We start from the raw sequence: 12,443 nt of genomic DNA on the forward strand, positions 1-12,443 counted from the left end.
TTAATTCTCATCTTCAAGTCCAAAATAAATCACAAATCCATCCTAATGAAATTTGAATTTAAAATTAAAATATCTAAACTAGCCCTAACATAATTTAATTTTTCAAATCTTTCTATTTCTCTTTTCTTTTCTCCCTTCCCTCAATACGAGGATAACATAATATTACATATATTTTAACCATTTTTTTATTTAATTCTTTTTATTCCAAATTTAAGAAGTGGGAGTGAGAATTGAATTGCAAATCAATTCTTTCTAGAATTAAATTCAATTCCATTTTATTAAAGTTTTCACACACACTCTAATTAAGTGCAAATTCTGAAACTAAGCAGCATTCGCAATAGCTACCAAAGGGTTCAAGAGGACCGATCATATGAATGTTAGTACAACCAAGGAATTCATTTGCCCATGGCAGCAAATCTCTCTTAAGTCTCTAGACTAAAGAAATCACTAACAAAAACAGAATTTTCTGACCACAGCAATCACCTTAAAAAGACATGAGCATGAACAAACAACTCAGAACATATGCTTAATCATGTAGTGTCATTTTCTCACTTTTTTTCTTTTTTGCATTCTGCAAAACATTTTCAAGTAATGCAGCATGAAAAGAGTAGTACCTCCACAACTCAAACCACCACAAATTAGAGCCTCTGAATGGATGAACAATTCTAATTATTGACATAAAGATTCACATCAATTGTATTTCCCATTTAAAAAAGTATAATCATTTGTTCTTTGTGCACAACCACACCACATAACCATTGCATTGCACATTAATTAGGAAAAGATTAATACATAGCACGCCCAAGTCAACTAAGAATCTAAGATATACTATACAAAGTAAAAAATTGTCTCAAAATCAGAATTTATAGAGTGATAGTGAATAATGCAAAGTATATAATTCATTCACAGTCACAGTTAAAAAGAACAACAATTAGGAATACTGAAATTCAACATTGAAAGGAGCTAGATTTCGTTTGAAGCAGAATCTCTAACACCAAAAATCATATAAATTCTCAATCTTTTTTCGAGCGTGTCAGAAGACAACACGAAACTGCGGCGCGTTGGATTCAACGACGGGGAAGAACTCTATCCCTACAGTATTTTCACTACAGTATCGGCGACGATCCTCGAGAAAACTAGCAAATTAACGCGATAGCGAAAAATAAGAACACAGACCGAACTAAAAGTGTAGTGCGGCGTGAGGGTAATAACTGACATGAGGATATTAAAGGAAAAATTTTTCGCAGAGCTAATTATGATGATGCTGAGTGTATGAGAGAACCCTAACAGAGACTCTCTTCTTCGAAAAAATGGTTATAAAAGAAGGAAAAATTTTGAAAAACTAAAAATATAAAGGAGTAAATGTCTTATTTTTAATTCTTTTAAAACAAAAAAATAAAATTTTATTTGTAAATATTTTAACTATAATTAACGATACTCCCACACAAAAATAGGAATAAGAAATCCGTTGCCTACTTTTGTATATTTGATAACATATATTCTTAGTTTCGTGGTTTAAAACTTAAGGCAAAGTTTTCTCCGCATATATATAACTGGGTGCGAATTAGTCACGGATTGCATTTTCACCCGTTCTGTGCAAACCCCATTTACTGCAGATCAGATTGTTAACACATTCAAATTAGATCGAATAGGACACTTAACAATTTAGAATATTTACATGTTCAACCAATTCATTCTTTTAATTTAGATGATTTTTATTTTTATTTGCTATGATAATATGTTAGAGGAATGTTAGCGCATTGGCTATTTGCAAACTCCACCATATGTCACTTACAGAGGGATTTCAAAGGATGGTTTTATGCATGATATTGTTGTACCTATAACGATATCGGAACCCGTCATGATGCATGCTTTTGCCATCACAGAAAATTATACAATATTTATGGATCTTACTCTATATTTTAGGCCAAAGGTACTGTTCTTATAATCGGATAAACTAAGTCAATTTATTTATGGTTTAATTATTTTGTTATTTTCTATAGTTTTACGAAATTTTTAATTAGGTCATTATACTTTTTTCTTTTTAATTAGGTCCCTGCACCAAATTTTTTTTTTCAATTAAGTTCCTACACTTTTTTTTCCTTTTATTTGAGTCTCTGCACTAATTTTTTTAGTTGAGTCCCATACAATTAAGCTAATTACTATCAAGAGGGATCTAATTAAAAAAAAATTAGTGCATAGATTCAATTAAAAAGAAAAAAAGTATAAGTACCGAATTAAAAATTTTACAAAATTATAGAAACCAACAGAATAATTAAACCTTTACTTATAAGTAGGATATTGGTTCTTGAAGTGTTTTTTTTTTTTTTGTCCCACCGAGGTCTGCTTCCCCCTTCCTATGAAAATATTAGACACCACTCTTAGTGCATGTTTGGGCGCCATTATTTTGTTAAAAAATATCTTTTATAATAAAAAATATCTTTTTTAATAAAAAATATCTTTTTTAATAAAAAAAATCTTTTTTATTTTTTAACGTGTTTGGCAAATTTTTAGTAATAAAAGTAAAAGCACTAGTAAAATAAAAAAAGATCTTTTTTGAGAAGCTGTAATTTACATCTTTTTTAAATGATCTTTTTTCCTTAAAAAAAGATGTTTTTTATGTAATAATTAAACAAAAAAATACTTTTAAATTGTTATACCCAAACATAATTGATAGATAAAAAGACATTTTTACATGAGATATCCAAACATAAAATTACTTTTACTTCTCTATAAGATCTTTTAAAAAAAGATAACTCGAAAAAAGATCTTTTCTTAAAAGCTCACCCAAACAAGCCCTTATTTATTCATTCATATGAAAATACTAGACATCACTCTTATTTATTCATTACTAGTTAGTTCGGCCACAATATCCTACACTCTCCTTTACTTATTCAGATACAGTTGTATTTGGTAAATTAAATTCTTATCTAAAATAATGCCAAAGTTCAATTAATTAATGCCACATTTGAGAGTAACAACAAAATGTGACTTATCCGTCGTAGCAGAGCAGAGTAGAGAGTACACATAGAGAAAAGAGAGAATATTTGAGCATAGGGGTAAAAATACATAGGATGGGGTAGAATTAGACAATCTTTTCACATAAAAGATCTGCAGATTTAAAATTGGGAAGAGTACTAATTTGGAGAAGAAATTCTTCACTATTTCTGTGGATAATTTAACAGAAGATGTCTCAAAAAAAGAATTGTTTAATCTATTTAAGTGGACAAGGAGAGGAATGAGAAGATTCATTTGTTTGCTTTCATACGATATACTACAAAAAGAGGTACATTGAAAGCAATAAATGAAATGAACCGAATGTCAAGGCGAAGTAAGATAAGAAGGATACAAATAACAATAGTTTTTTTGCAAAAAGGCTCTTTGATCTACTCAGGAAGGTTTTCTTGAAAAGCATGCAGACAACAGGACCAATAACAAAAGGGATTCCTATTGTTGAACACAACTACACCAAGAATATTGAAGCACGTAATGAACCGATGAAGTTACAATGGGACATGGCGGCGGAGATAATGACACAAGATTCACGGGAGGAGGATCAAGATGAGGGCAGAATGGTCATTACTATGGCAGATTTGGATGAATGACAAGCTGGGAAAGTTAAGGGAGGACAGGCTGATGAAGGAGCGATGAAGGAGTATCCAAGAAACGGTTATCTGGGGTTACGGAAGGTTAAGGAAGGACAGACTGATTTGTTGAATTTAAAATCTAATGTGGGCTGGATGTCAGAAAAGTGGTCCAATAGATCTATTCAGCATAACAAAGAGAAGCTATGGGATGTGGGCCAATACCGAATAAGCCCACCTGATGGAGCTAAGACTGGGCCTTCGGTAGGTCGGGTAAGCTTACCCAGACGACACCAAGAGGAGCTTGATACGGGTAGGGGAGGATCACCATTTTTTAATGGAGAGGGGCATGGTTTTGGACGCAATGACGATGCTATTGCAGTGACATGCGACGGCGAGTATTTAGTCTTACGTCTCCATAAGGCTGTGTTGGTGGCTATCGCGACGCATGTGACGGAGATACTGCGCCATCGAGGGGGAGGAGGGTCGAAGGATCTAGCCTTTGTGCAGGGGATGTGGAAGGTGCGACTCAATGTAGGACCAATGAGACTGATGGAGGAGAGACAGTGAAGGGGACGAAAAGATCGACAGTCGATAACGGTGACTGTATGAAGTTACAAACAGAATACGCTAGTTACATCAATATCTTTCTTTCAATTTCTCATTTTTGTTTTTTTATTCATTCAAACTCTCTTACAAAGAAACTGTTCTTTTATATTCATTCCAACTCTCCGAAAGAAATTGGGAAAAGGAATGGAAAATCATGACTTAGAAGCATAGAAAGATAAAAGTGGGAGTAAACAAGATCCTTTTGAAAAGGCGGCCACTTTTAATTATAGTTGTCAGAATTGAACCAGTGATCAAACCGGTCAAATTACTGGTTCATTGGTTTATTGGTTCAATTGATAAATCACTGATTGAACCGATAAAACTGGTCTCACGTAAATATAAAATATAAAATAGTTAAAAACTTAAAATTAAAATTTAAAATACATATCTTCACTAACATTTTATGAAGAATCAAGTCTCAACTTCTAAAAATAACTAATATAAAAAACTATAAAATTTATCACTAATACTACAATAATATCTTAATTTGACACAATAAAAAAAATAATTAATTCACAAAGTCTATCATCTAATTGTAATATCAGTAAATTTTAACACTAATATCAAAACAAATAACCTTAATCACAATACTAGCAATAAAATAGATCAAGTAAATTAATAAATTTTTAGTGAAATTTATATTCATATTAATAATGGTATATAATTAAAATATAATTAATTTAAAAAATAAAAAAAAAAACAAAAATTAAATTAAATTAGACATTTATGTATACTATATAATTAGTATTTGTCAAATATACTACTTAAAAACACAATGGCTAAGTAGAAAATGGAGGTTACTTTTGCTCCAAGGTTCTTGGTTCATGACCTGGTGGAGACATTTTAAAAATTTTTTCAAACAGACCAGTTCGGTTTGCCCCAGTTCTCGTCGATTTTGACCGGTTTAATCCGGTTCTTACCGATTCACACTGGTTTTCTTCTTAAACGGTCCAAAAAATAAACCAAACCAGACTAGGATCCAGTTCATCGGTTTTCTGAGTCAAACTGGCCGATCCGGTTCGATTTTTACAACTATACTTTTAATTATTTTTATTAATTCAGATTAAACCATATTCTAAATTCATTTTAGAGATACAATATTAGTTTGATAAAAAACCAATAAAATTTTATCATTCGTATAATTATGTTGATAAATTAATTGTATAATTATGTTGATAAATATTGGAAGAATAAATTTCACTTGAAATTTTAAATCATTATTTATAATATATGGTCCCATAAATATTTTTGTAGGATTCAAAATAAAATTGAAATTAGAACTAGCACTAGAGATGCTCTAATTACAGTTAATTATAATTATAATAGTGCATTTTAAATAAAATAATACTTTATTTTAAGTAAAAATTATACAAATACTTTAACAATACTACTTGCTTTCACTTATTTCAACGGTTGAAAGACATAAACTAATAGTATTCTATTTTTAAAACCGTCCATCTTCCATGTTATATAAAACTGTCCATCTTTTCTATTATTTGAAATATTTTACTTTTAAGAGTTTGGTCTAATTTAAATTATTAATATTTTTTATTATTTTAAAAAAATATATTTTTATATTTACAAATATATATATTTCGTTTACACAACGAGATAATTAAAAAAAATACATATAATAATAAATGACGTATTTTCATAATAATTTTTAAAATTATTTATTTTAGTAACTAAAATATTTATTTAATTTATATATATATATATATATAATTCTTTATTTTTTATAATTTATTTATATTTACATATACAAATTATAACTTATTTTTTAGTTTTTTATTTTTATTATTGAAGGGAAAAAAAAGTAAATTTATTAATAAAAATATTAACCTAAAAATATATTAATATTTGAAGTTTGAAACATATAATTTGAACCGAGAATTTGATTTAATACGGTTCAATATATAAACTTTTATTAAAACCAAACCAAAAACAAATCATGATTTGAGAGTTGGGACACTAGGAGCAACTTCAGCAGAAGACATAATAAACGTCTTCATTTAAGTGGCGGCCTTTAAAAAAAGTATGAATCTTTCCCTTTTATTTCTGTCTATTAGGAGTGTCATGATAGTTAGGACCATTTTGCTAGTTTAATTAGTTAGAAACATGTTAGCTTTGGTTAGCTTGTTATCATAGTCTTTAATCATCCCTCTCTTTAGGTTCTGTTGGTATATATAATGCGAACTATTCTTTTATTGAGATGAAATGATTTTCATATCACTGATATGCATAGTTTTTATTTCTCTCCCTTTAAGACTCCTTGTTCTTCCTTCTCTATTTCAATTCTTCTTGAGTTCTGTATTTCATGTATTCAAGCTTAAAAAGCTTAAGTTAGATGCTTAAGAGTGTAAATGTGTAACTTGTCATATAGAATTCTACTTTATATATATGTCAATATGTGTATGTGTGTTTTCCAGTATATACGTAAGAAGTAAGAACATATATTTATGGTTATAAATAGAAGCATCACCTTATCTTATCAGGCCAATGCTAAAAAGTAAAAATATTAAGAGTTTAGGACTCTTGGAGGCAATCATTTTCTTTTCCTCTTTGGTCATACACTCTTTGGACTGATTGGGCTGAGGTTACGGTATTTTGGAGGTTGGCTTTTTCTATTGGGTTTGAAGTTAGAGATGTATCATGGCAAGATAACCGAGCCCAAAGAAGAACCCGGAGCCGAACACGCACCCACACCCACACCCAACCCGACCCGGAACCCACCTAGAACCCAATCTAACCTATCCTGCTCACTGATCCCTTCGATGCTAATCTCTGCCTTCTCCTTCTACTGATCCGCTTGTGCCCGAGGGTTCCTCTCGTCGTCGTGCTCCTCCTCGGCTTCCGGTGGCACCGTCTCCTTCCGTCCAGGTTGCTGCAAGCCTCACGTCACGTGGGACCCTTCCTGCTCCATCCTCACAGCGTCCCTTTGCGCCGCTGTCTCCGGCGCCTCTATGCGATTTGTGATGCGCCTTCCTTCCACCAAAGATCCATAGGTAAATTCCAGCTCCATGATCTTTCCAAGTGAAACTGCAATTTGGGATCCATCCTGCTAGTTCTTCAACACTATTCCACATTTGCAACCAAATGCAAACGATGCTGAGTATCATCAAATCACGCCCCTTTAACCCCTTGTTTCGCTTCATCTCTCTCCTCCCAACCGCCACCACTACACCACACTCATTCTCCACCTCACCATCCAAAACCCCACTCCAGAACCAATTCGAGACATGGATCAACCATCTCAAACCGGGCTTCACCCCTTCCGACGTCCACCGAGCCCTGCAGGCTCAATCAGACCCAGACCTCTCCCTCGACATCTTCCGCTGGACGGCCCAACAGCGCAACTACACCCACACTCACCTCACCTACCTCACCGTCATCAAACAACTCATCGCCGGCCGCCGCTACCGTCAAGCCGAAACTCTAATCCACGAGGTCATCGCCGGCGCCTGCGACCCCTCTGTCGAGCTCTACAACGCCGTCATCCGCTTCTGCTGCGGCCGCAAGTTCCTCTTCAGCCTCGCCTTCGACGTCTATAAGAAGATGCTCAGGTCGGAGGATTCCAAACCCACTCTCGAAACCTATTCTCTTTTGTTCAATTCACTTCTTAGAAGGTTCAATAAGCTCAATGTTTGTTACGTTTACTTGCATTCTGTGAGGTCCATGACTAAGCAAATGAAGGCCAATGGTGTTATTCCTGATACTTTTGTCCTCAACATGATAATCAAAGCTTATTCCAAGTGTTTGGAGCTTGATGAGGCCATTAAGGTTTTTCGTGATATGGGCTTGTATGGCTGTGAGCCAAATGCATATAGTTATGGATATATTGCAAAAGGTTTGTGTGAGAAGGGTAGGGTAAGTCAGGGATTTAAGTTCTTTGTGGAGATGAGGGGTAAGGGTTTTGTGCCGAGTGCGAGTACTTATGTGATAATCGTTTGCAGTCTTGCCATGAATGGGAGGTTTGAGGATGCCATTGATGTTCTGTTTGATATGTTGGAGAACTCTAAGTCCCCTGATCACTTGACTTATAAGACTGTCCTGGAGGGATTGTGTCGCGAGGGGAGAGCCGACGGGGCTTTTGATCTGCTTGATGAGTGTAGGAAGAGGGATGTTAACATGAATGAAAAGATGTATAAAGCATTGTTGAGAGAATTGCACTATATTTGCAGGGAGGGGGAGTAGATACTGTGCTTGTTCCTTTTGTCTAGAAATACATAAGTTGTCGAATTCAGTTATAGGGAGTGGTTGAGCATGGCGTGGCAAGCTCCGAATTCTACGAGGCATTCAATGGGTGGTATGAGATGGCCAATGCTGATTAAGTGGAACATCTTGCTTTGAAAATGTCTTGTAACTTCTTTTGCAGTGATTTCCCTTCCATCTGAGTTGCAATATTTGCTCTGGTGATGATGATATTGCAGAAGGTGTCACTTATGACAAGAGTATGATCATGTTATGTAAACTACGGCTTACACGCTTGCATAATTGCTTACCCCCCGTTGAGGCAAATATTGGTAAGTAATTCCGATCCATGTTCTTGCTGTACAAGTTTCCTATAAGTACTTTTTTGAACGAGAATCTTATGATACCATTTAATGGACTCTATCAAGTATTCATCAGAATGGTTTTTGTTTCGTAAACTGATATGAGATGTAGCTTAGAAGTTGAATCTTGTCTTTTGCTATATCAGATACAAAGTTGTATATTTAAAAACCGGATCTTTTTTTCTTCTTTTTTTCAATAATTGTTTTGGTTTGAGGGAAGTCACCTTGTGAAGATGACTGATCAAGACATTGTGTGTTTGAAATCCAAATAAAACACAGAATTACGAGCCTAATATTGCATCATAGTATCTTTGGACAAAGCCAATCAATCTTACATAAATATATATCTAAAGTAGTCAAAAATCCTTATTCATCAAATGTATTGTCAACTAAATACAATAGCACACAACTAGAAAGTAAAGCTGGTGGACATTCATTTGGATAACCGCATCGCACAAATTACAATGATCTCAAAACTTTGGAAATTGAATTTTCATAGTTCTCATCATCAATCTTCTCAGAACTCAAGCTTGCTGCAATGAAAGATTTGAAAATCAATTCCATGTCGGGAGCTTCCCTCGTACCATTGACTGCAACCTCAAGTAGCTGGATAGAATTTCTGTGCACAGACAAAACCATAGATGAACAATATGGGAAGAGGAATCAACAATGAGGCATAGTAGAACTTTTGCGGCCCAAAGTACACAAGCATGGTAACTTCGTAGAGTATCAAAGATGCTAGTATACGGTTATGTATGTGGGGCCATACATAGTTAACATATATAAACAGAAAGATTACTAATTGTAATTGATGAGGTATCAAAGTAAAGTGGTACGTATACCTAACATGCATACCGTGATGTTTCCCATTGTTAACTCTTGAAGGTCATCCACAACTGTGCGATTGTAATGTAAAGAAAATAATAAAAGATTTCGTAATTTTATTAAAATTTACAAATTTTTGCCATTAAGAATCGGATTTAACTAAAGAGTGTTCTAAGAATATACATTGTAGACTAGTAGAAATTTTTTGCTCTCTCAATAAATAAAAAATAGAAAAGGTAAAGACAACAAAATGGAAAGATCACACCATGACTGATTTCATTACTTCAAAAGGTGACCTCGTTGAAGTCACACTAAAATGACTCATAAATCTAAGACTCTTGAAATAATGATAAATTAAACTGAGTGTTCAAAAAATCATCGTTGTTACTGAAATATAAAAGCATGAGGTGCGGTGAGTGGATGTATGTAATGGACAGAGTGTGAAAGTAAAATAGAGAGAGAAAGCAGTGCTGAGAAAAATGAAGTAAACAGCAGTCCCGACCCCAGACATGGCAATAACATCCCTCTCGGAGGTAAGCAAGGCCACCTTCATCCAAACGAAAGGGTTGTATGACTTGTTTTGAAGCAACTTGCTGACTGCCTTCTTCTGTATTGTAGCTGGAATGAAGATCTCCTTCGTTTTCTAGAGAAGGCAGAAGTAGATGCCTTTATCACAAAAGGAGAGTATTAGATAGTATGAACATCCTTAGTTAGTTCCCTAAATTACTTTTGGTTTAGCTATGTTTTATAAGTTTAATTCATATGTCGGAAGTTTTAGGATTGTCTTCGCCTTTCCTGGGATATTATATGTTAGAGATGTGGGCACTGTTACCATGCTGAGAATCTCTTATTCTCATCCCAAATATATTTTGTGGTTTTTAGATTCAGGACGTGAGGCACCTCGTTGAGGCACTCTGGGAGCTTCTTACAACGAAGATCTTTTGCGTGTTGGGACTTTACTTTTGGTTATTATGTTTTTATGTAGATACTTATTATCTCCACCGTTTATGTATATGATTTTTGTCACTCTTAGAGGTGATTTTGGGGAGCAGGTTCTGTAAAACTATATTTTGGTATATTTTAGGTTCTCTTATATATATGTATAGATATTTATGTGCTCTGGCCGGTTTATCTTCTAAGCCGAGTCTTGAGCTTTGTTATTTGTATATTGGAACTCTTTAGTATATAACCATGTTTAACCTACTCTTATCTTGCTTCGGTTACACTAACGTTGACGTGAGTGTTGAACCTTTTTTATTTAACGCTTTTGCTTTAAATTTTTTTCAAAGGCTCCTAAATAAATATTCTTTTCAATTATACTTATATATATAATTCTACTTTAGAGGTCATAATATTCCACCACCTCTGTCTTATGACTTAAGCATAAGATTTTGTGTGGTAAGGTGTTACAGTAATCAACGGATTGCACAAATATCTGCATTCTCTCCTTCTAGTAGGTATAGTTCTTGCCATTGAAGAAGGAAGGTCTGTTGTTGGACTGACCAGCGAGTGTGTAAGTCACAATGTTTGCACCAATATTATTGGCTATTGGATCTTTACTCCAAGCTGTGAAGCTTGATTTCTTGAGATCGTACTCTTGATACCAATTGAAGGTTATCAATGGCCTAGAAAAGAGGATTGAATCTATGGCCTCTTTTAAAATTTGTAAACTTAAACTTCAAACTGGATTTAGAGCAGAGTTGGTGTTGAGTCTACAAAGTTGAAAATACAAGAGACAATTTTGTTCTGTCTCTTCTTGATTGACCAATTTGAATATTTTGAGTTATTGTGACTTCTGTAAGATAGATTAAGAAGGAGACAGTTTCATTTCTCATATCGAATGAAAAACAAAAATAGAGCAGAGAAAAAAATGACACAGCCATATATCCTGATTCAACCACCTTGTACAATATAGCCTACATCCAGTCTCCAACACAATTGTGGTAGAATTTTCATTATCGTTATCAAAGATTACATACACCGATTCCCAAGAATTCAATCCAATCCTATCAAGGACAAACCAAACTTCTACCAAAGCTAGCTTTGGTTAAGTTCACTCCTAGACTTTTAACCACTAAGTGTTCACCCAACTTAGCAAGAAAATTATCTCAGGATCATGAATAAAAAACAGAAATACATGCAAAAAAGTTTAAAATAATTTCTGACTTTTTTCTAAGATTACTCTCTTTTGTCTTTTCTCTCAATGACTTATACTAATACCTCACATATTTTACTTTTTACATTTATTAAAGAAACAAAGAAGGATAAAAGTGAAGAACAGAAAATTCAATGTAAAACCATAAAAGAGAAGAAGGTGTAGCTCGAAAGTTATAAAGATCCAAACAATGTGCTCACTCTTCTTGCTTCAATTTATGGCCGTTTACACTTTTAAATAAGAGTAAAGCTTCTAAAACTTGAGCTTGGTTGAACATCTTTGACTTTATTTTTCTTTTGCAAAATTTAGAGTAAAGACATAGAGGAGAGATGGAACAGTAGTAATGATTTATGACTTGTAGAGTTAAATTGAATCCTTACCTAACTATTTCTTTTTGTTTCTTTTTCTTAGACTTTCAAAAATTTGAATCATTGATCCATTCTTTATCTCCAGATTTCAATTATGATTTTTGATTTATAGTAGAGAGAAACAACCTTCATTTTCTTCTTCTTACCCGAAAATGATCAACAGTAAGAAGTGTGATTTCAACAAGTTAAGGGATTTTAAAAACAAAATGCTGCAAAAAATTCTTCTTTCTTTTCATTTTTTTTGTAACTCTTTTTTCCAAAAGAGATTTTAAAATTATAGTATAGGTTGTTTATCTTTTATATCTTTATCTAGATTTCATTCTTGTAAATTTGGGAATAGTTCGTATTC

The 12,443-nt window shown here is 33.5% G+C and overlaps 1 protein-coding gene across 2 annotated transcripts; it reads left to right on the forward strand.

Moving 5' to 3' along the window:
- Positions 1-6,985: 6,985 nt before the first annotated feature.
- On the forward strand, positions 6,986-10,625 carry LOC130943354 (pentatricopeptide repeat-containing protein At3g25210, mitochondrial). 2 transcript variants are annotated; one of them, XM_057871196.1, is made up of 2 exons: positions 6,986-8,716; positions 10,454-10,625. In XM_057871196.1, exon 1 carries the CDS (start codon positions 7,290-7,292, stop codon positions 8,385-8,387), a length of 1,098 nt encoding a protein of 365 aa, XP_057727179.1. In that variant the 5' UTR covers positions 6,986-7,289; the 3' UTR covers positions 8,388-8,716; positions 10,454-10,625. The 2 variants fall into 2 exon arrangements, with proteins under 2 accessions (XP_057727179.1, XP_057727178.1); XM_057871195.1 differs by lacking the exon at positions 10,454-10,625 and adding an exon at positions 9,268-9,646.
- Positions 10,626-12,443: the final 1,818 nt, after the last annotated feature.

Source organism: Arachis stenosperma, chromosome 8 (assembly GCF_014773155.1).
Source record: "Arachis stenosperma cultivar V10309 chromosome 8, arast.V10309.gnm1.PFL2, whole genome shotgun sequence".
NCBI classification, from domain to species: Eukaryota; Viridiplantae; Streptophyta; class Magnoliopsida; order Fabales; family Fabaceae; genus Arachis; species Arachis stenosperma.

Bases quoted from the DNA above. Each gene is read 5' to 3' on its own strand.
- LOC130943354 (XM_057871196.1), top strand. From the start codon at position 7,290: ATGCAAACGATGCTGAGTATCATCAAATCACGCCCCTTTAACCCCTTG.